Below are 24965 nucleotides of genomic sequence, written 5' to 3' on the forward strand. Positions count from 1 at the left end.
TTAGCACATAATATACATGCTTCCACATCTGACACTTCACAGCGGCAGCATCTACTTCCTGTTGCTGCTTGGCTGTTCAGACACACTTTCTAACACAGAAGCTCCAGCTTCAAACACTGATTACAGGTTTCGCCAGGGTAAAATTCTACTGGAGCATATGCCTTGGCTTTAACTTCAGAGCTACAATGCTCTTCTAGAAACAAAGAAAATTTCTGATAATCCTGCTATAACCAGACAGTAGAATCAAGGAAAAGCTGAGAAACAGAAGTTTGTAAAATTTCTTTTTTCTGTATTATTAGTAATAACTGCTCCAAGTTTAAAATGGAGACTTCAGAGCTAAGTCACGGAGTAACACGGAAACTCTGTCACACTTTCTATCGCTGGGCAGGAAGCACTGTAACAGTACAAAAGCACCAACAGCAGCATAAATGGGACAGGTCAGAAGGCACATTAGAGAGACCCGCTGGGCATTTGCCACAGACCATCCCAGAAGTGCTGCAACGAGGCTAATTTAGGATGTGTGAGAATCAAGGATGGTGGTCCTTACCCCAAGGTGATACAAGCCTCCCGCACTACCTGAGACCGCAGGTCCTTAGCAGAGAGTTTAAAGGCTCCATCCAAAAGACGCAAATGTTGAAAGAAGTTATCATACTCAGCAGCACCAGCCAAAAGTAAAGATCTTATCTTTTTTAGCTGATGGGACAGAGAAAATTCAGAGAGACACAAAGCAATTCTTCAAACAATATATACAAAACAATAGAAGCCATCAAATATGAGCGATCAACATCAAAGTTCATTGATATCAGAAGTTCTCCAGAAAAACTGAGCCAATTCAGTATCAGCTACCATACTGCATAAATGTACGTATCACAAAAAGAACAGATTATTTTTACATGCAGTACCTTACAATTCTGCAAAATGTATTTTTTAACTGAAAACATTTTCGTGTCTTTATAGGTTCTGTGCTAATGATATAACAACAAAAGCCTTCATTTTAACTCCTCCCCTAAAGCGTAACTTCCCCAACAACTGACTCTAACTGCCATTCGTTTAAGGAGTCAAAGGAGGAAGCCACCCTGTAATCATCTGCGCAGTGTCCTCCACTGCGGCATTCCTGAAAGGCCAGTCTGAGTTTGAGTGGAATACAGCTGTAATTTTATTGCGTCACTTCCTGCCAGCTGACCACTGGAAAACAGCTTTCCTCAGATAAGACACACCCTCATTTTAATGTTCACCCCACTTTTCATTAATCTACTTTCTTAAATAGAAGGGACAGAACTTTCCAGCAAGTGGTATGAAGAAAGGAAGGATGAGAGGGACACACACTGAAAATGCCACTAAGAAAAGTCAATTTACTGGCTAACAATTACAATTAAATGTTGACTAAGACAAGAGTGGAGGCTGTCTCCACAGGCTCCGCGTTAGGTCTTTGTTAAAAGTACAGGACATATATAATGGCATAGGTTGGCATGCTTTTGAAACAGAAACAGAAGTGAGGTATTCTACTAAAAGGGTTAAGTTGTAAATATGGTAATTTATATTTAAAATTCATCAGAGCTATACCCCCATTGCATAATTATTTAGAACATTTAAATAAATCCAAAGAAAATGTAATCACGTGAAGTCAACGGCTTACAGCATTTACTCTTTGCTCCCAATCATGCTTGTCATCAGATAATATTTCCCTAATCTTGTTTATGGATTCCTCAAGGTCTCGGCTGGAATAAATCTGTAAGCAAAATTAATTCACAACCAATGTAAGAAAATTTACAGAATAAACAAAGATTAGTTTTTAATTACACGAAGTCAAGAGCTTTAGCAAGTGAAGTTTAAAAAAAAATGTCATTTTTTCAGAAGGATCTATAACATCTAGCCAGATTTGTCTTAGAATGAGTGTCTTTCCCATTGTGAATATATATATACCCACTAGATTGATGCCAAGTGTGGATAACCATGCTTCAAACACAGCTCTACTATAAACTCAACAGACGACTTCATGTACAGAAGAGAAAGAAGCCAGCTGGGGAACGATCAGTGATGCTCAGGTCACTTCTTACTCTTAGTATTATTTATAAATCTCTTCAAGTCTACTCTCTCATTTATGCTCACATCTTACGAATAAGATAGGTAGGGGAATAATCAGCCAAGAAGGATGTAAGCTGGGGAGGTCAAGGACTTAAGGATGAACCCGAGCCTACAATGCCAGTTACCTGATTCACACACACGGCAACCCAGAAGCAGGTAGCAAGTGATCACACAGATATTAGTGCTACAGGAATCCAGAGCACCACATTCCACGTAGGCCGAGGGAATGTTATTCCCTCAGTTAACAACAGAGGACACTGAGGCACACAGCAGTTAAAACGTGTGAACCCCAACCTTACAAGCAATTTCTGCTTTGTCTGTTAGGTACTTAAGTGAAGCATCAGGATGGCATAAACTTGAGTTTTTATTAATCCATTCTTTATAGCTTTTTAGACACCCAGTTCCTTGAAATTTACAACTTGTCTTAAAAAAATAAAGGCCCTAAATAAACATGCTTCTCTGTTCTCACACCTAATCTAGTCATTGTTGGGTTTTGGTTTTTTTTTTCCACATTTAGGTGACCTAATCCACAAAATTATTACTAGAGCAAGCAAGCAACCTCTCTCCAGCTCTTACTGAAAGATCACACTGAGTCTTGACTTTTGCTCTTCATTTCAGCTACAAAAGGCACCAATTTTTCTACTCTGCAACGGCAGATCTCCTGTAGTCCTGAGAGGTAAAATTACTCACGTAGGAAGGGACTTCACATATCACCTACTTGAAAATGGAATTCAAACAGTCAGTCTTAATCTGTTTTTAATCAAACTCAAATACTATCCTCACTCACCTGCACGACAGGTACATCATCAAATGCTTTAATAAAGTCCTCTTCATCAACAGCACCAGCTCCTTCTTTTGCAGCTACGAAAAAGATTCATTTTTAAAACATGAACAATGTGCAGAGGGCTGGTCTGAATATACACGATCACTATTTCCTTTTGGAAGATTTGTAACTATCTTTCTAAAGGCTTAATAAAAATTAAGAGTCCTGTGGAACTAACAAATACTACTTTTAATATCAAGATGAAATGCAGTGGTTCTGCAATACTATGTACGTTAGTTTAGAGTCACTTAAGAAGAGATTTCTTGTTAAGGAGGACATTTAGCCTTTAAAGGATATAGATGGTTTATATTGTAGTCATGCCTGAATCTTTTGAAAGGTTGCTAATAAACAGATATATAACAAAGAATTTAATTTTGGGGGGAATGAATTTGGTTATGTTATTGGTTGGGCATCTAGCATAACAAATTTGTGAAACATTCAAATAAGTTCTGAAGAATTTAACAGTTTCACTTCAGCTTTTTATTAGTCTCAAAACATATTCATTTCCTTGAATGCGTAACTCAATTTTTCACTCACATATCAGGAGCAACTTTCACTCATAAAGGTGTTGGAAGATGTTCTGCGTACTTGCAAGTTGACTGCTATCACTTGGGAGAGATTGTTCTGTGGCGAATATGAACTGCACTTCACACACGAAACTCGTATGACATTTCATCAGACCTTCCCCTCAACCCCCCGCAACAAAGGTTTCAAAACTGGGAGTCTACAGTCATCTTGTAACCCTCATTAATGATTTTTACATTGATTAGCTTGATTGCTTTTCCGGAGTTTCCTCACAGACAAGTTATTTGATGTCTGGGGTCCCCATGGACAACACAGGGCTTTAATGACAATTCTGGGAGCAAAAAATGTGTGTCCTCACTTTTGATGAAGATTCCTCACACTGAGTTCACAAGCTCACTGTGGACAGATGACAGTCATGTCACACTGTGATGTTGTGCTCAATGCCTATTTTGGTGAAAAGAACGGATTCCCTGAGCAGAACAGTCCCGAGCACTGCTCCAGTTATGTGCCGCACCACGTACCCACATATGGAAGGGGGGACTGAGAGACAACCATGGTCTGTGAGCCCCGGAATCAGACGAGGAGGAGTCAGTAAGCAAATTCATGACTATGTTGTTAAACAAAATGGAAAAAAAATGATGAGAATGGGGCTGAGCTCTCTACATAATCTAGAGTTGGGACTTCTGGAAGGGAGATGGGTAAGAGGCAGGAGGGGAAAAAAGTGGTCTGATGATACAGAAATTTTTCTAATCCTTGTTTGTGGAACTAATGCCTCCCCAGAATAATTTTTTTTTAAATAAAAGATTAGAAAGGTTTTTCAGTCATAAAGAGGAGTGAAGGACTAATACACGCTACAGCACAGACGAACTGCCAAAAACACTAGGCTACGTGAAAGAAGCCAGACCAAAAGATGAGGTGTTACACGTCTCCATTTCTATGCAATATCTAGAACGGGCAAATGCACAGAGGCAAAAATGCAGACTGCTGATGGCCAGGGGCTGGGGGAAGGAAGAGATGCGGAGCAACTGTTTAAAGGGTCCGGGGCTTTCTTTTGGTAGTGGAGAAGCCCTTCTAGAACCAGCCAGAGGTGGTGGCTGCACAACGCGGTGAATACACTAAATGCAACTGGACTGTTACCTTTAAAATGATTAACTTGATGTTCTGTGGATTTAAACTCAATTAAAAAATATTTTTTAAAAGATTTTATTTATTTATTTGAGAGAGGGAGAGGGAGAGAATGAGAGGGGAGAAGGTCAGAGGGAGAAGCAGACTCCCCATGGAGCTGGGAGCCCCATGTGGGACTTGATTCCAGGACTCTGGGATCATGACCTCAGCCGAAGGCAGTTGCTTGACCAACTGAACTACCCAGGTGGCCCAAAAATATTTTTTTAAGGCATCAAAAAAATTAAAAAGATAGAATACCAATAAATGCAAAGCTTTTCCTTCTGCCGTTTCCGTGGTGTGAACATCCCGTCAACCATCAGCACAGCTCTTTAACATTGACAGAGAAGCTAGCGGCAGAGGCACCACAGGGACACTGAGCTGACTGAGGAAGACCCCAACAGTCTAGGGCCAGTGCAGAAGGCCAGGAAGACCACCAGAAGGAGACAGCATTCTAAGGTCAATCCTTACCCCAGTTCTAATTTAGCACATCCAGCCAAGTTCAAAAGCCCAAAGTTAACAATCAGAACAGGCCTCAAAACAGTGGCTATACCATTTGAAGAAAAAAGAAATTTGCATGTCAACTTAAAAATGTGACAGCAAAATGCAAGTGACATATAACAAGAACTCAAACTGTCTAAATTGGGGGATGCAGAAGAAGGATTTAGAGGAGGACATCTTTGTAAATCAATGTTCAAAGACTGAGGAGCTCATCTCTACCATTTATTTTGGTCAACATCTATACTGGTCTCATAAGGAATAGCACTACTTATAGGGACAAAATACATTTTAAGGACAGAAGGCACACCATCTGACTTCTGGACAGTCTCAGTGTCGCTAAGTTGGCAAAAGAAAAAAAAAAAAAAGGCTCCATGGTAATTTCTGGCATTGCTAGAGCCCCATATCTGAATAAAGCCATAACGGCACACTCCTGCTCTGTCTCTGAGCTCTAGCTTGCCTCTGGATTGGCCATATTCTCCCACGGGCTCCCCATACCAAACATTGCAACACTGAGCAAGCAGAAATTTATTACCAACAGAATTAGTGCACTCCTGAAGGACACAGAGGCAAGCACCATGCTCATCTGGTTTTAAATGCAGACAGAGCCGACCCCACAGCACCCCCAGGGGGTTGGTTTTACCTGAAGACTTGGATCCCAGAGTGGATGACCCAAGCCGGCGGGTGGTCCCCATTCCAACATTTCTCCGTGAGCTGGGCGGAGCTTTGGATGATGTAGAACTAGCAGAGGAGGGTCTATTACCATCCACAGAATCTTCATCATCAAAATTTTTATCTGAAGAATAAGCAGAGAAATCACTGTTTTTAAAAAAAGGAAAAAAAGAGGTACTTTTTCACCCAAAGGTAAAACAAACTAGCCTTAGAGAGAGGAAAGGTGTGCCTACTCTTTGGATCTGAGGTGCCAGTGCAGGGTCTAGAAAGGTCTCGGCTAAGTCCAGAATGCAGATATAAATATCACGCCTGCTTTCACATACCTAGAATGCTCTCCTGCTCCACTTTCAGAAATCAGAGAAAACATAAAGAAGAAAACAATCTCTTATAAAACCACCACCTAAAAACAGTTACTTTAACATTTTGGCATATTTCTGACCATTCTTGCACACATTTATTTAGTAACACCTGACACGAGGCTACCTATCATTTGGTATTTTGCTTATTTTCAAATATGTGCATTTCTCCATGTGATGAAATATGCTTCATAAACACTGTTTTAATGGTGACACGGTACTCTGTAATGAAAAAATAACACAACTGAAACACTCTTGTTGTTAGGATTCTAATATGTCACCATTAGAAATAACGTTGCAACAAACACCTTGCAACTTGCATTTCTGTTTAACTTTTTAACAATTTTAAGAAAGAAAGAAAGAAAAACCCTAGAAGCAATACCTGCAGGGTCTAAGAGTATGAAAGTTTTTAGTATACACTGCCAAACTTATTTTCAGAAAGGTGATGTGTTTTTTTCCCGGAAGTTCAAAGAAGTGCCTCTGTTGCCGCACCCCTGCCAACACTAAATACTATCATCTTTATTTTTATTTACCTTTGAACAGCGAGCCAACTTATAGTACAATCATTTTTAAATGTCAATCAATTTGACAGGTGAAAAAAACACCTCCTCCTCACTGTTTCATTTCTCTGTAAGTGGGGTTGAGCACTGTTTCTTCAGCTCATTAACTTCTAAAATTTCTAAGCATCAGTGGATCGAAGGAATATTTCTCAGGTTGCATTTAAAATTAAAAAGAAAAAAAAAACAACTTTGGGCTTTTAAATGTTTTTTTTTTTTTTAAGATTTTATTTATTTATTTGATAGAGAAAGATCACAAGTAGGCAGAGAGGCAGGCAGAGAGAGAGAGGAGGAAGCAGGCTCTCTGCTGAGCAGAGAGCCCAATGCGGGGCTCGATCCCAGGACCCTGAGATCATGACCTGAGCCGAAGGCAGCGGCTTAATCCACTGAGCCACCCAGGCGCCCCAACTTTGGGCTTTTAAAAATCAACATACTTAGAAACAACATTTGGACGACGCAAACTTAAAGCTATCCTGGCGCACTACACAGAGTACCATGGGTTTCCACAGCCTCTGTGAGTCATTCAGCATCTGTCTTAGCCACTCTAAACTAAGAACCAAAGAGTAATTAAAAACAACCAAAAAAAAAGAAAACAAACATCTGTAGCTGATAATATTCATGATTTCTGAATAAGGGCGCCAGATCTTTACCAGCACATCTGAATAAATAACCGCTGACCAGAAAAAACAAACAGCAGCCTGTTTCCTTGATCTAGTCGCTTCTTGGCTCAGTTATCAACAGGCGAGTCTCATGTCTACTCAGGAGTCCTCACAATTATCAACAATCCACTTCCAAATACATGGCTTCTTTCATTCCACACTGGTGGGGGGTATGACCCATCCTTCTACATGCATATCCTTGTGCAAATCAGCCTCCTTCAAACATGCCTTTACAGTTCCCAGATCTCCCAGATCAAGCAATCCTCTTTCACAGGCAGCCCCACACATGCCCTACTGATTCAGAAGTTCGGTGGTCTCTTAGCACAGACTTCCCACATGGAATCAAAAGGTGATTCCTGAACTGCAAGCACATTAACGAGGCCATTCCCAAGAGGAAAACTACATGTGATGTGAAGGACAAGAGCACCCCAAAGGAAAGGTCACCCACTGAGCACTGCCAATATTAGCAGTGACAAGGACTGCTCTCAGCCCATCTGCCCTCAGGGGAGCTCTAATCATTATTCTCCTCAGAACAGTAACAGTAACAGTTTCAGTCTGTGGGAAAGGGGCATAACGAACAGGGGAAGCACTATCATGCTTCATTCGGAAATTCATGTCAAGTCTGTTTAGTTTTTGTAACATGGGCAGGCACGCCTTGGAGAACGGCATTCACTTAGTGAGAATTATTTTCAATGGGCCGATGCCACTGGATTTCCTGGAGTTTCTACCAGAGCAATGACTGCCTATCAAGGACCAGCCAAACTCAACCACTTTCAACAAACAGAAACCAGAGTCCATAAAACAACTATTTCAGACGGGGCAACAGGCAGTGCAGAACGGTGAGCCCCGAGAGAGAGAAACAAGGTGAGCTACACAGTCACCCAACTTCCTGCCTGGACACAATTTCCAGGCCACCAAGTACTGGGAAGGAGACCCCAAACTGAACCTAGAAGCCCTGCTAAGTTGAGAAAATGAAGATCATCAGATTTCAAGGAGGCAGAGGGGGCTGGAAGGTAGAGGCGGAGTGCTAGGAATGAGGAAGCTACACAGAGAGCTCTAGAAATGCACTGACTTAGAGGCCATGCATGCAGGAGTGAAATTCCACATACAAAGCAGATGAAAAATTACCAGGAAGCTACAAACTGAACAAGTCCCAGTGTCTGCACAAAGTAGGAAGGTGTTTGAGCACCAGAGCAGAATGATCTTGGAGACGCACCCAAGGCATTCACTGAGACCCTGAGAGGGCAGGCCTTGGTAGAAGGGCTGAACTATTTTCTGGAGAGAAGGCTACACTACGCCGGACCTATCAGAAGTTCAAAAGAGGCCTCCAGGGGTTAGACAGACATGCTAGTAACCTAAGGCACTGCCAAAGCAAAGCATAACAGTTTTTTAAGGACCGTCGGGCTCCCTGCTGGGCGGGGAACCTGCTTCTCCCTCTCCCAACCCTCCACCTCTCCCCATCCCCTGCTCATGCTTTTTCTCACTATCTTGCTCCCTCTCTCAAATAAGTAAAATCTTTTTCTAAAAGAAGAATCCATTATTTTCATGTGACCTCTATACTAACATAGAAAGTTAACTCGGCGCACCGGGGTGGCTCAGTCGACTGAGCATCCAAGTTTTGTTTCTGGCTCATGTCATCTCAGGGTCGTGGGATTGAGCCCTGCATCGGGCTCTCCACTCAATGCAGAGTCTGCTTGGGATTCTCTCTCTCCCTCTCCTTCTGCCCTCTCACCTCACCCTGGCTTATCCACGCACTTGCTCGCTCTCTAAAATAAATAATTAAATCTTTTTTAAAAAAGAGAGAGCGAGAAAGAAATTCATGGGGCACCTGAGTGGCTTAGTCGTTAAGCGTCTGCCTTCAGCTCAGGTCATGATCCCAGGGTCATGGGATCCAGCCCGCATCCGGCTCCCTGCTTAGCAGGAAGCCTGCTTCTCCCTCTCCCATTCCTCCTGCTTGTTTTCCCTCTCTTGCTGTGTCTCTCTCTGTCAAATAAATAAAATCTTGGGGGGGGGGAGTAACTCATATGTCCTATCGGAATTAGAAATTCCAAAATTGTGGAAAGGGAAAAAAATTGCAGAAAGGGAAAAGAATGTTATTTGTTTTTCAGATTAGCAGTTGGACACACTGCTTTTATTCTTTTTTTTCACACTGCATTACATGAAGACACTTCACCTGAAAAGGCACCTGGAGGGATAAAAGCCAACTGAGCCTATTACTTGAAAGCTAACACAAAGTAAGTTTGTTCCATGTTTACCAGCTTTCTGAAGACCCAGAAAAATTAAAATCAAATTAAAAAGGTTAGTCCCTCTGAAAAGTACCCAATTTCAATCAACTAGGAAACTCCCTTACATAGAACGTGTTATTCTTCCACTGGGGAGAGAATCTGTGCTTGCACCTGGCTGTGGTTAGAGGGGATACACTCTGGATGCAGCCCCGAAGTCCCAGGTTCCAAAAGATTTCTCTGTTTCTCAACTAAGCAACCCATACTTAACTCTACTCATCACTGAAATCCTATTTTCTTTACGGTTTTCAGCTAAGCAGACAAATGTTAGGATATAGCCTCTTTTTCTAGACCTTTAAGACAAAAAAAAAGTGCAAAAATGAGCATTTTTAACTATGCTTACTTGTGCCATTAACATCAGTTTAAAAATTTCCACACTGTAGGACATCTGTTACACAGGAAATGGACCGTGTAATCCAAGTATTGTAATTCCAAGTCCTAGACACTGAACTTGAAGGCTTGTCTTTTTTTCTGTTGTACAGAAGGGTAAGTTTTCCCTGAGCCCAAAGGAGTAACTGATTCTATCTCTAGCCACCACCGCAAAGACCATCATCTGAGATGATGTCAGACTCTCATCTGACAGTCTAGGGTAAAAACCCGGGCCTTCAGGTCCCAGTCTTTTAATCCTTTATTTTTTTTATTTATTTTATTTATTTTTTTTAATTATTATTTGACAGACAGAGATCTCAAGTAGGCAGAGAGGCAGGCAGAGAGAGGAGGAAGCAGGCTCCTGCTGAGCAGAGAGCCCGATGCGGGGCTCGATCCCAGAACCCTGGGATTGTGACCTGAGCTGAAGGCAGAGGCTTTAACCCACTGAGCCACCCAGCGCCCCTCTTTTAATCCTTTAAATCACCTGGGCTCCCTCCCCACTTTTACGGCACTGGGACGAGACATCTTTAAATCACCAGAGTGACACTGTGATCTTTATCCAACTCTCCATCAACTCATTCCTGGCAACCCAGTTAGTAGGCACAGTGGCGAGAAAACAGCAAACTAACATGCTGAGAAGGGCTACAGATAACAACAGACATTTTAAAACACAGAAGAGATAGGACCCTTTGAAGAAACCAAAGGCCAGAGAACAAACACAGTCATCCGTGGACCCAAAAGCAAACCAGCAGAATTCTAAGCCTGTGAAAGTGTCTTGCACAAGTCTTGAACTGTGGAAAAGGTGCTGAGTGGAGGCTAGAGAGTGACCATGGCCGGCCCGGAGGGCAGAAGCAGTCCATCAGCCTCAACTGACTCAGTCCCTGAATTCCCTGATCAAGCCCTCTCAGGGCACCAGCAGCCTCGGAACTGAATTTTAACCAAGCCAAACGGGGAAGGATATAAAGCAGCAAGCCACAGACACATTCAATGGGTCAAATACGATTAGAGGGGTGACTGGGTGGCTCAGTTGGTTACATGTCTGACTCTCAGATTTGGCTTAGGCGGTGATCTCATGGGCTGTGAGATCCTGAGATCGAACCCCACATTGGATATGGTGCTGAGGGGGGGTTCTGCTTGAAGATGCTCTCCCTTTGCCCCTCCCCCAACTCACATACACATTCTCTTTCTCTCAAATAAATAAATAAATCTTTCCCCCCAAAAAGATCAGAAAGACCATTATATATACCACCATGACTACAGGTCTGGGTCCAGGGATCGTAGAGAAACAGATCGGTCTAAAGACACCTGGGTGGCTCAGAAGGTTAAGCGTCTGCCTTTGGCTCAGGCCATGATCCCTGGGTCCCAGGATTGAGTCCTGCAACACATCGGGCTCCCTGCTCAGCGGGGAGCCTGCTTCTCCCTCTGCCGATTGCTCCCTCTGCTTGTGCTCTTGCTCACTTGTGCTCTTGCTCTCTAGCAAATAAATGAAAAAAAAATCTTAAAAAAAAAAAACAAACAAAAAAACAAGTCTTCAAGTTTGGTGTCTAGAACCTGGTATTACAAGACCTGGATTACACTGTCCATTTAGAAAACGTATACACTCATCCATGAGGACAAACAAAATGTCACAGAAACTAAGAAATGTCTGTCCATTGTCCATCTGCCAGGAAGGCGAGAACCTAAACCACAAAGCTTCTCCTCTCTTTTCTCCTAAGGCAGGCTTTGACTAGTGGCAATGGGGAGGAAATGTCTCATTTTCTAAAGCAAAGACAACTAACTCTCTGTTTCACTGCCTTAGGGTCACTTCGTGGAAGCAGATATTCCCAACAGACTTGCAGATTCACCCACTCCCCTGTTACCGAAATTCTTCTCCAAGGGAGTTAGTAATGTGGCAGCTTAGTAACCAGAATATAATTAGCATTCCCCAAAGAGGCTGCACAGAGACATGATAATAAGCCCAAAGGCTGGCAGCTTTCGTAAATATCCCCAAATTTCTTCCTTTTTGATTGTTCACAGATCCAAGGCTTTACTTTCTGCAGTCTTGCCTGAATGCCCAACATATTCCTGTTTACTCCTGAAAACATTAGTCTACTGCTGGCTGTCCCTCTGAATTCTTGCCCAGCTCCATCCAGAAAGAGCCGACTGTGCCCCTCTCTGTGCTACATGGACAGAAGTGTGTCTTTCACCTCATCCCACCCTGTAACCATGTGCCAGAACCTGTGTTTGGTGCTCTGCATATTCTCATCAAATCCTCCTGAAAACTCCACTCTTAAAGGTGGAAAAAACTTAACACGTCCAGGTATAATACCCAGGGCCTGAAGTCATGAGGCTAACTAGAAGGTGGAAGAAACCAAGATTCAAGTCCATGTCTGCCCGACTTAAGATCCTCTAATCTGAGTCATGATAATAATAATAATTTTAAAAAGGCAATCTGCATAAACTGGCCACTTACTATGGGCTGAGCACTGTGCTAAGTTAAGTGCTTTCTGTGCATTATTTATTTCTTATAACAGATGTTTGCTTATTTAAGAAAACTATTCAAGATAATTTCTTAAACACAGAATCATTAATAAATATCTCTTACAAACATACACATAAAAATCCTCAACAAAATATGAGGCAAACCAAATCCAGCAACAATACAAAGAATTATCATCATGGCCAAGTGGGACTTATCCCAGGAATATAATGTTGGTTTAATTATAAAAATTAATTAATTTACTACATTCTATTAATGGAATAAAAGACAACAACATGCTCTACAGATGCAGCAAAGTACTGACCAATAATCAAGACAGAATCATGCTAAAAACACAACAGATATTAGAAGGGAACTCATAAAGAACATACTATTAACATCGTATCTAATGGCAACAGAATTGATGCTTTACCCCTAAGATGCTTGTTTTTGCCACTCTTACTCAACACGATACTAGAGGTTCTAACCAAGGCAATTAGTAAAGAAGGAAAAAAAAAATCAAGATTAGATAGGAAGAACTGAAACTGTCTCTGTTCACAGATGGCATAATCTTATATGTAGAAAGTTGTAAAGAATTTACTTAAAAACCATTAGAACTAATAAATAAGCTCAGCAAGGTAACAAGATATAAGACCAACACAGAAAATTCAATTGTATTTCTATACATCACCGATGAATGATCCAAAAATGAAGTTAAGAAAACAATTCAATCGACAGCAGCATTAAGAGGTGTAGGCTGAAAACTACATAACATTGTTAAGAAAAATTAAAGACCTAATAAATGAAAAGACATCCCATGTTCATGGATCTGGAGATGTATAAAAAGTTACTTTTCTCACTAGCCCATTTGTCCTCACTGGCTTTTAATTTTAAGCAAAGTTGGATGGTGCCTAGAGAGGCACGGAAGTGCAAGCCACACTGTCTGAACGGGGGTAGCAGGGCAAACGACTGCTTCCCTTCTCAGTTTCTACAATCCTCCTTCAAAATATGCAGAGTGGCATAGGTGTATCCCCTCACAAGTTCAGCTAATATGAATCAGCATCAAGCAGGATCAGTCCTTTAATGACACTCTGGGAGAACACCCTTCAATATCCATATCCTGAACCAAAAGTCCCATTCTCCTCCACCATTAATAAAATTAAGAAATGCTTTTGTCAGAGTGTGAGGGATATAACAAGCTTTAGCCTGACTGGAAATGCTGGCCTATCTCACAGTATAAAATGGAAATGCATAATGGAAGCTAAGGAAGGGCCACACCAAGTGCTACTCCTGACTCTTCGGCACCGGTAACCCCCTCACCACCACAGGAAAGGCGAACCTGACACACCATCAAGCATTACGGTGAGGGATCCCTTTCTACTCCTCAGCCAAGAACTTGCTGCCAGAAAGCTCTGTTGGCATTTAAGACTATCTCAGCCATGACACCCTTAGTGCAGATAAAGCGAGAAGAGACAGGACAAAGAGGCAAAAATTCATTTAGTTTAACTCCTCCTTTCCAAAGGGAGCTAAAAGGGGAAAAGCTGGGGAGAAGACAGGCAAGGACAGCACTACCGGAAACTGGAGAGGGAAACCGAGGGTAAGGAGGCCATTAGGCAAACCTCCACCGGTACCTGTTTCTTAGAGGCCCCGGTGGGTGCCAAACGTGCACATTGGGGAGCAAGTGCCAAGTGCCTTCTGCAGGTGCAGATCAATGCTCATTCCTTCTTTCAAACAGAAAGGGTTTTGACCACCGCTCTCTGGTTTATGAGCAGGTAACAATGAGCCAGCTCAGAAGAGAAGTACGTATACAAACAACAGAGAGGCCCAAGGATGATTTTGTGGGAGAGGAAAGGCAGGGCTGGCAGTGAGCCTGCCCAAAGGCGGGGCCAGCAGTCACAGGCCTGTACTTTCTCATTAAGACTAACCTCAAGGTTTAGAAAGAAAATGGAAATACACTTCTGTTTTCCTACCTGTGGAAGAAAAGGGGTAACAGTGCCCACCTATGGCGAGCATCCAAAGTGTTTCCGGCTCAACCCAACCCCGTCTGGTACTGAGAGCAAAAAGCCAGTCTTGGGTGACCAGCCGTCTCCCATTCCCTCTCGGAGTGACCTCAGCGCTGCCTTGGGGAATGGGCGAACCCAGGCGTGGCCAAAGCTTCAGGACTCCGCTCAGGCCAGAACAGTAATTAATTCTGAAGCCAATCTCTTCTGAACTGGGGCCGTGTAGCTGCAAGCCCAGAAGGGCTGGAGCCAACCACGTGGAGGGAAGCAAACCAGAAGGAAGCAGAGCAGGAGATGGAGAGCAGAAGGGCAACACCACGCCTGTGCCCCAGAGACCACAGTGAAACCTCCCCAACACCCAGTCCCAGGAGCCGGTGACTTCCCTTCCCCATTCACAGTGGGGTTTGTTTCCCTTGCACTTGCAACCCAGAGCGTCTCTGTGCTAGATTAAAGATCTCCTGCAGATCACACGATATATGTAAAGACAGAAAAACCACAGACCCGCAGCAAATGGCAAGTATGTACACCACTGTTAGTGTTGTGCCAGGAGTACAAGGAGCCAGCCCTTCAAACATATGTGGACGGGGCCAAAGAACCAAGAACAGATTGGTTTGTTTTTTTTTTTTAAGTTACGTATTTACTTAAGTAATCTCTACACCCAATGTGGGTCTCGAACTCACAATCCCCCAAATCAAGAGTTGCTCTTCCAACTAAGCCAGCCAGGCGCCCCAGGAGTAGATATTTTAAAAAGATTTATTTATTTGAGAGAGAGAGACTGGGCGGGGGGGGGGGGGGGGGGGGGGGGGGCAGAAGCAGATGGAGAGAGACTCTCAAGCAGAGTCTGAGTAGGAAGCTTGACGTTGGCTTCACCTCCCAACCCACGAGATCACAACCGAAACCAAAAGTCAGACACTTAACCAACTGAGCCACCCAAGTGCCCCCAGGAGAAGATTTTTTTAAAAATGCTCTTAAGAGGCATACAACAATGCAGGTTATACAGAGGAGAAAAAACTACATGGGCGTTTCTGAGAAATGGAAGGCTGGGTCAAACCACCTCCCCTAGAGCTGGCTCCAAAAGCAAGAGATCCAGCTGCCCACCTGTCAAGATGCCTTGGGGACAGTCTCAACAGTAGTCTTGTCAGGGTCACAGGAAAGAAATTGGGCGTTTATAAGGAAGAGAAAAGAAAGGTAAATTAGGGCTATGCCTCTGCTAAGTGGTATCAATTTTTTTAAAATTGCCTCTTTCTAATTTAGAAGTTCAAGTCCAGGGCATAGGGTCAGCTGAGAGGTGGTTTGGTCTCGAAGTAATCCCTCTGTCACTTCTAGAATGAAACTGGATGGATGCCCAGAAGCATCAGCCTCCTCTCACTGGAGGCCCCTGGAGGGGATGCCTCTTCTGAATACAGAGAACACAGCACGTACATCCTCCTTCCTTCAGCTCTTCAGCACTTACGTATCAAGCACTTACGTATCAAGCTGAAATGCAGACAGAAAAGTCATGGTTCTCACTCTAGAGCTCACAGTCCGACTCAGGGAACAGACATGCACAATCAGCAGCTGTTAGGAGTCAGTGTGATGTTTTGCTAAAGGAATACACAGGATATTCAAACGAATACAGAACAAGAGAAAACAGAACAGGGCCAAATAAACTCAGAAAGGATCCACTGTGCCCGCCTACCAACCCCACGACATGATTCATTCTATTACTCATGTCCAGTCTCGAGGGACTCAACAATGACCGAGGATGGGAGATGTTTTCAATGTGCACGTGCCTGACATCATTCAGGAACCCCCTCGGATTACCATGCTTAGTGAATATACGGTGAGAACAAATTCCAAAGACGACTCCTGGGCAGATGTAGGACAGGCAAGGAATTTCCAACAGGAATAATGAACCAATGAGCCAGTTGCCTTCTGCACACTCCAGGGTTCAGAAGCCCCACTACTCTGGGACTGGCCCTATCTTGGGCACCAAGGAGCAGAGGATTGAAGGCAAAGGACCCCAGTCGTGCCCCACGGCTAAGGTTACTGAACTTAGTATCTCTTGACCGATCTGAAAGCCTAATTTAAATGAAAACCCTGTTAATTCTATACCGTCCCCAGAAAAAGAACCTACGGCAACACAGCAATAATCAGGTACAGATCAATCTTGAGGAAGAGTATCTCCCAACACACCTCACAAAGACTATAAACTCGCCCCAGGAACCAAACCAAAAGGAAGGGAACACAAAGAGACTGCTAATATCCTGAGCATCAAAGACATCCCCAGAGGGGAAATTAGGGAAGATGGTAATAAGTTACCCTTACTGCTGGAACAGCAAGCCACTGAGCTCTGTGAACACTTGACCTGACTCCGTAATAACATCTTTGGGTGAGCCAGGAATTCTCGGGCGGACTGAAAACGTGGTTTTACATGCTGTAGAGGACCATCATTCCCAGACATCTGTGTGTTAGTGCCTTAAACTCTGGAAAGATCCAGGGTAGACAAAAGCAGAGAGAAACCTTTCCCCAAAGAACTTCTGCTTCCTCTGCCTGCCAGGTTCACAGAGCTGGGACCAGCCTCTTGCTCCTCTATTAGTCACCTAAGTCAAACTTCAGGAGCTGGAGGAAGAGAAGGAGGGGAGAGGAGGCTTAAGTGGTCATATGTATAACTTTACTCTAGATGTCAAAGGTATTCAGAGATGAAAGCCCTCAGGCCTTTCTGTACCCTGCTTTAAGCCCCTGCCCAGAGCCTGATAGAAAGTGAATTTAATCAAGTCACTACTGATTCATATGCTCTGAGTCTTTAACAATCGGAAACAAGATTATCAAAAGCTACACTGAATCCTACAGAACAGATCAGTCCAGCTCAGGAGAGCTCAGAAAGAGAGCCTAAGGAAAAGTTCGCCGCAGTGAAGAAATCATTATAGTCTTGTTTTAAGAAAAAAGCTCTTTCCTATTAAATATCTCTAAGTAAATGCATCAAGAGTTTGGGTCTGTTGTATCTTCTCCAACTATTATGGTTTCTTTCTTTAGTCCAATGTTGATTCAAATCTGAATAATTTCAATCTTGCAATTTGAAAAGTTAGAAGTCATATTACAGTGGTTTTCTACGTCCATAAAAAACAGGGCTTTGGATAACTTTAACACACACAAGCTTCCAACAAACCTACTGCGGAGTCAGTAGTGTCTTCTACTGAGCTGCTCCAACAGCTAGCTGGCGTTCATACTGCTGTAATTATTTATATAATTACAAAGCAAAAAGTAATATAAATCAAGAATAACTCGTTTCAAAATTTCAAAGTAGTTAGCTTTCTAAAATTCTTTTAATTACATTCGGGTTACCATTAATTGCAAATGACACTCAGGTCTGTTGCTGTTATCTGTCTAGAGAATGATCCAGATTGAGTATCTGGCAGCGGAGAGGTTCTAAGACATTCTGATGCAGGGCCATGTGTAGAGGCCACACAGCTGCAGGCTACAAACAGGAAAGCTTAGGGAAGGTATCAGTATCAGGAGGTGGTGAGCAAGTGTCTCTCTCTCTCTTTTTTTTTTTTTTTTTAGATTTTATTTATTTACTTGACAGAGATCAAAAGTAGGCAGAGAGGGAGGCAGGGGTGGGGGATGGGGAGCAGGCCTTGATCCCGGGATCCTGAGATCATGACCTGAGCTGAAGGCAGAGGCTTTAACCCACTGAGACACCCAGCCGCAAGTGTCTTTTTAAGGGGAGAAAATGCAGGTAAATAGTTTTATAGGACATGAGGTACAGGATATCCTTAGAGTTTTTTGTAAATTACAAGCATATAAATAACTGACGTTATTTGTTCAATAGCTATCCTTCACACTGATGAATTGCTTATTTTCTAGCCCTAAGCAAAAGGTCAAGTGAGTGCACCACACTCCACATGCCCATTTTCTCGGCCAACCACTGAGACCCACTCACCATTACCTTTGTAATGGCTTCCCACAGCACTCCCTGTATAATAATCATATTGCCCAATATATGCCAAAGAGGACCAGTATTTCCCACCCAATTTATGAGCGCTGCCATCCTATCCTCTCCTGTCTGCCTGTCAATATCAGCCTTGTTACATACAAACATGACCCTGCAGGGCACTCCTGAGCATCCCAGGTGGGGCTAAGGTCCTGGACACCATCAGACACCCTCAGTCCAGCTCAAAACCATGCTCTGACCTAAGAGGCTGGGATTCTCTTCCAGTAGGTAATGGGCTCCTTAAGGTAGGTGGAGGAGAAAAGGGAAAGTTACATGAGGAAATGTTGGGGAGGGGAGAAGACAAGAGGCAGAAAGGGACGGAATGAAAATGGAATGGAAAGGAGCCAAGAGATTCTCTTTCAGTAGCTCTAAGTTCAGGAGCAAACCATTAACTTGCTTGCAGGAAGAACAGCCAAGGTAATTTATAGAAGGAGCAGCAGGCTAGTTGCCACCTGTCTTGGATACATACCTCCTTCCTTTGTCTATTCATTTAATAAACACATGAGGATCTACTGGCTTTCAGGCATTTTGCTAGGCCCGGGGAATACAGTAAGAACACCACACGCATGCTAACTGCCCACAGGGAACTTCTGGTACAAAGAGTCAACACAAATCTGCGAAGAGGGGGATGCGGGAAAAGAACAGCATCCTGGAACAGAAGAAGGCAAATTTCACAGGGGGTGGTGAGAGACAGTGTGGACAGGGTGGTTCAGGGAAGGCCAAAATCATTCTGTAAGGCTTTCACCAAAGGCATATGGCTCATTTACAAGGGTGAGGAGCATTACTCAGGCATCTCTGTCATAGACGGGGAATTCAAGAGTAGGAGGGGAGAAAATGTAGGAGGAAGGGTCCAATTTACCATGAACAATGAAGCAAAGGAATGCCTTTGATTAAGCACCAGGGTAGAGGTCACTCTTTTAGCAGGAAAAGGGGCCCTATCAGGAGGTTACTCTTCCTCTTTGAAAACGTGCCATGAATTTCTGATGCTTGGGCCCAGCCTCAAGGCCACAGGCCTACGCTTATTGTGGCCTGAACGGCAGGCAAGTGACTACAGTATAAAGCACAGTTTTCGTCTCTGTACAAATAAATCCAAGTAAACTAAAGATGCTCAAAATTAATTTTAAGATGAAAAAGAGGGACTTTCGATTGCGGTATTTTTCCCAATTTTGTTTATTAAAAAAATCAAATGTATACACCTATTCAACCCTGAACCTGGTTATAAGAAGACTCCACAAAACCCATTCTAACAAAGTTCTAATAACTTTGCATCTGCCTGGTTTACAAATCCTGCTCATTCCGAAGGTCACTGGGCAGATATGTTCTCAATGACTGGGCATCGGGCCGGATGGGACATCCTACATAAGCAGTCGCATGCAGCATGGTCAGGTTACGGCGGGGAGGGGGAAGCTGGGAGCAGCCTCTGTGAGCATACACATCATGAGGGGCGGTCCAGTGAAAGCCTCATTCATGCTGAATAAAGGGTCTGGCAGTTCTAGCACTGGGGGTAAATCAATTAGATAGTGTACAGTTTCCCGAAGGAAATGAAACAATAATTGGAGCTCAATCTCCCACATGGGACTCTAACCTTGGGAGGCAGCATGGAGAGCAGTGAAACGTACACAGACTTCAAAAAACTCTCCAGGCTTCAAAAATCCGGGGAACGTTTCTTAGTTTAGACAAGTTACTGAACTTCTCTGAGCTTGTTTCTCGTCTATACAATGAAGATTATTCATACAACTTTTATTTGTGTGTTCAGAAGATGTTTTTAAAACGCTCATTCTGTGCCAGGCCCTGAGCTTGGGTGCTGGCAACTCAGAGAACAAGACAGTCTCATCCCTCCTCTCAGAGCTGCCAGCCAGGCTGCACGGAGAACCTCTGGAGAGCAAACTCCTCGAGGCTCCACAGGTCCAGAGAAGGCATTCCTGGGGGAAATCTGTGTATCCTAAAGAATGATGCTGGCAAACCGAGAGGATAAGTGCGTATGATGAGTCAAGTGTATTCCCATGGGAACAACGTATCTGAAGACCACGAACCAAAAAGGCCGGCACTTGCTTAGACTGGAGCCCCTATGCGCGTTGGTACCCCACTGTGCCTACCAGGAACTGGTCATCGTTAATGTAACTGTAATAATAACCCCAAATTTCTATGCAGTAGTAAGTTAGAGAAAAGTAGGGCATTTAAATTGTTACTTATTCTGGAGTGCCTGGGTCGCGCAGTCAGATGAGCATCTGACTCTTGGTTTCAGCTCAGGTCATGATTTCAGGGTCATGGGATCGAGCCCCGAGCCAGGCTCCACACTCAGCCCACAGTCCACTTGAGACTCTCTCTCCCTCTCCCTCTGCCCCTCCTCACTGTGCTAACTCACAAATAAAGATCTTTAAAATAAATGAAGTGTTATTTCCCACAAAAGTTACTTAAAAGGGACAGTGCAGATGTTTAAGTGAATATCCTAGACTCAAATTTTTACTATCACTTAGGAAAGTTCTAAGAAATTCTAAGGGCTGTGAGTAGTCTGTATGTTGGTGGTAAACGCTGAAAGGGAACTTCTATGAATCAACAACTAATATTTCAACACTTTAATTTCTGAGTGTCACAGTAACAAAAATCACAGTGTATCTTTTCACTGATTAAACATTCTTTTCTCCTCTCAACCAGTTACTTACTTCACTTGTGAACTTGCCCTAAAAGGGCAATAAATGTAATAAATGTCAGATACCAGATTCTACACCTTGCACTCTTAACGGAAATGTCATTTTAATGATTGCTGTGCCGATCGTGACCCAATTCTTCTTTATGACCACATGAAGGCACAAAAGTGAGTCAGCTGGAAAAATCTGCAGCCAAATTTGGAAAAGTTTCTCATAACAATGTGACTGCCCCAAGAGCTATCTGCCTCTTGTGCAATAATCCTTCAAATCAACCATCCCCTGCTGTAATGACTTAATTCTCAAGAATCCAAAGGAGAGAGGCAAAAGTATGATTATACTTCTGCAGGAGAAGGCAGAGAAATAAGACAGTTGAGAATAAACACCCACATTCTAATCTTACTCTCAGTACCAACCCCATGTCTACTCCAAGATACAAACCCACTTGAATCAAACCCACATACAAATCAAAATTCTAAGCTGAAATGTCCAAAACTATAATCATCTCCCTACCGTCAAAACCTGCCACCCTCCAAGTCTCCTCCTTCTGCTAGTCCTACCACCACCCACCCAGTGAGTCAAGCCAAAACACAAATTCTTCTCAGCCTTTCCTACGCCCTCACCATCTCCGGCAGTGTCCTCCCCGCCCACCACCCAAATAATCACCAAATGCGGCCAGGGCTGCCTCCAACTGTCTCTCATTGTACTCCCTCTCTGGTCCCACTGAGGCTGTCCCAATTCAGGTCTTCCTCACCTCTTAGGCAGATTGCTGTTACCGAAATAGTCCTCTATAACTGGTTCTCATTGCCTCCAATTTTATCTTTTAATAAATGGCATTAAGTGTTTTAAATACACAGAACATTAAAAACATAATAAAAGCAATTAATTCTACTGCCCAGATAAATTATGTAACCTTTTTCAGAGAACAAAATTAACACAAGCATAAGCATGGTTAAATAACTCAAATATCACCAGAAGAAAGCAAAATAAGAACAAAAAGCTTCCTCTTTCAACTCCTTTACTCATTTCTAGTTTTTTTGTTTATGATTGGGATTATGTCAGAGTTGGAGAAAAGAGAGGTCCCAATACCCCACCTTCAATCTTCCTATTATTAACACCTAACACTAGTGTATTTATTATAACTAGTGAATAAATACTGATACATTATTATTAACCCAAGCCCATAATTTATTCCAAGTTCCTTACTGTCTTCCTACTGTCCTTTATCTGTACCAGGATCTTACCTACCTTTAGTCATCATTTGTCCCTAAGTGTCTCTAGGTTATCACAGTTTCCATGATCTTCCTTATTTTACATGACCTTGACAGGTTTTTGTTTTTTAGAATTTATTTTATTCGAGAGAGAGCACGCTAGAGAGAGAGAGAGAGAGAGAACACCCAAGTGTGTGCAAGGACAAACAGGGGGCAGGGGCAGAGAGGGAGGGAGAAGCAGACTCCCACTAAGCAGGGAGCCCGATGTGGAGCTCCATCCCAGGACCCTGAAATCATGACCTGAGCCAAAAATCAGATGATTAACTGACTGAGCCACCCAGGCGCCACGACCGTGACAGTTTTGGGCAGTACTAATTCTGCAGTTTATAGCATATCCTTCAAACTGGGTTTAACTGAGGCTTTGCTCATATTTAGACAGCTTAGCTTATGGGTTTTAGGGAGGAAGACCACAGAGGTAAAATGCCATTCTCTCAACAGACTGTTGATGCTGACCCGGATCACCTGGCGAGGCGGTGCTGGCCAGGTTTCTCCACTGTAAAGTTCCTCTCCCTGCCTTGTCCATGCTGTACTCTCTGGAAGGAAGTCGCTGCGCACATCACACGCACAGTGGGATGTTAGGCTGCCTCTGGGGTAGAGTAGCTACATGAATGATCTGGAGCAATTCTGCAGCCATTTCTCTTTTCTCCTCCATTTACATATTTATTCAATCATTCATCGTTATCAGTACGGACTCAACAATATTTATTTTATACTCTGGGTTACAATCCAATTCTACCTTATTTCATTGCTTGATGTTGCAGTTGTGGCCACTGGAGATCTCTCAGTTGACTCCTGGGTCATTCTGTCGTAACCCCATTTTCCCTTGCCTTTGGAGTACTTTCTTACTTTTTGGCGCTCCAACATGCAACAGAGGCCTATCTTGCACCATCTCTGCTCCAGCCCTAGAATCGGCCATTTGCCCAGAGGGCCCTAGTGCTAGTGGAAACCAAGATCTGGGCACTGGGTAGCAGTTGTTCCCCCCCCCCCACTTTTTTTTAAGATTTTCTTTCTTTCTTTGATAGAGCGCACACAGGCAGGCAGAGTGTTAGGCAGAGGGAGAGGGAGAGGGAGAAGCAAGCTCCCCACTGAGGAGAGAGATCGATGCAGGACTCAATCCTAGGACCCCAAAACCAGGACCTGAGCCAAAGGCAGAGGCTTAACCGTCTGAGCCACCCAGGCGCCCCATGGGTAGCAGTTTCTTTTTAAGGGATATTACTCTATATCTGATTCTGCATCCTGTTTTTCTTAAGAGAGTTTCCATATCTGTGCAAAAAGATCAATCATATAATTTTTTTTAAAGATTTTATTTATTTATTTGACACAGAGAGAGAGATCACAAGTAGGCAGAGAGGCAGGCAGAGGGAGAAGGAGAAGCTGGCTCCCTGCTGAACAGAGAGCCCAATGTGGGGCTGGATCCCAGGACCCTGAAATCATGACCTGAGCCCAAGGCAGAGGCTTAACCCACTGAGCCACCCAGGTGCCCCTAATCATACCATTTTTTTTTTTTTAGATTTTTATTTATTTATTTGACAGAGAGAAATCACAACTAGGCAGAGAGGCAGGCAGAGAGAGAGAGAGAGGGAAGCAGGCTCTCCGCTGAGCAGAGAGCCCGATGCGGGACTCGATCCCAGGACCCTGAGATCATGACCTGAGCCGAAGGCAGCGGCTTAACCCACTGAGCCACCCAGGTGCCCCTAATCGTACCATTTTAAACGTAAGTCCAACTCTACCTCGCATCATATCAGCAGATGCTACCACAATGAACTGTGTCCCTCCATCACATAGGACAGTATCTATGGGTGAGGTCCTATGCCGAATTATCTACATACACTGTCTCACTTTCTCTTCCCAGTGGTGTAGGAATTGTCATCCCCACTCACACAGGAGGAAATCGAGGCTGACCAACAGGGAGCCTGCCCCGGGTGGCAGTGCTCCTTCGGTCACAGCACTGACACTCGGTCTGAGGGGTTCCCATGTCCACATGCCGACTCATGCCTGCCTCAAAGTCATTTGTGCATTTCCAATCCAGTCACCTAGGCCAGCAGTCCTCAAAACCACTTAGGACTGGGGACACTTTTTGATGATCCTAACTTGTCTATTTCTCACAGATTTATATTTTTTTCACTTACAGGACTATCCTTTATGCTAAATTACATCTTATTTTTCTTTACTGGTGCTAAAGTCCTGGTTTTATGAAATGCCAAGAGATAAAAAGGGTTGGTTTAAATCTTGTTATGTTTGGCAAGATTAAAATTGGCCACCTTGTCTTTCTCCCTGCAACCCAATTTTAAAAATTTAATTCTGAGTAGTCAGAGGCCTCCAATCAAAATCTTGGGTTTCTCAGCTCTCCATATGAGGCACTTGTCCATCCTTTCCTGCACTGCCCCCCCATACATACACACATCGACGGGCAATACCAAAGTGCTTTGAAAAACAAACTCATCATGTTCATAGTATAATTCCATCTCTTGGAATTACCTCCTTCAGCCCCTCGCTGGGCAAACAACTGACTGGGAATATCTTATTTCGAGGGCATCTAAAACTTGTAGGGCCTGTTTTAATGTCTCCTTGAATGCTTTCATTTTTAAATCACTCCCAAAGACAATTACTAAAAATAGCCCAATTTGAGAA

The 24965-nt window shown here is 43.3% G+C and overlaps 1 protein-coding gene across 25 annotated transcripts in view; it reads right to left on the reverse strand.

Annotated features, from left to right (window-relative positions):
* CLASP1 (cytoplasmic linker associated protein 1) overlaps positions 1–24965 on the reverse strand; it is a 266446-nt gene that overhangs the window by 119740 nt on the left and 121741 nt on the right. For all 25 annotated transcript variants that reach the window (XM_046018656.1, XM_046018655.1, XM_046018654.1 and 22 more), the window contains 4 exons: positions 5736–5888; positions 2873–2946; positions 1637–1729; positions 548–693 (listed from right to left, as the gene is read on the reverse strand). In XM_046018656.1, the coding sequence (XP_045874612.1) occupies positions 548–693; positions 1637–1729; positions 2873–2946; positions 5736–5888 (466 nt within the window). The remainder of the gene's footprint in view (positions 1–547; positions 694–1636; positions 1730–2872; positions 2947–5735; positions 5889–24965) is intronic.

The sequence above is a fragment of the Meles meles genome, chromosome 9, assembly GCF_922984935.1.
Source record: "Meles meles chromosome 9, mMelMel3.1 paternal haplotype, whole genome shotgun sequence".
Classification (NCBI taxonomy): domain Eukaryota; kingdom Metazoa; phylum Chordata; class Mammalia; order Carnivora; family Mustelidae; genus Meles; species Meles meles.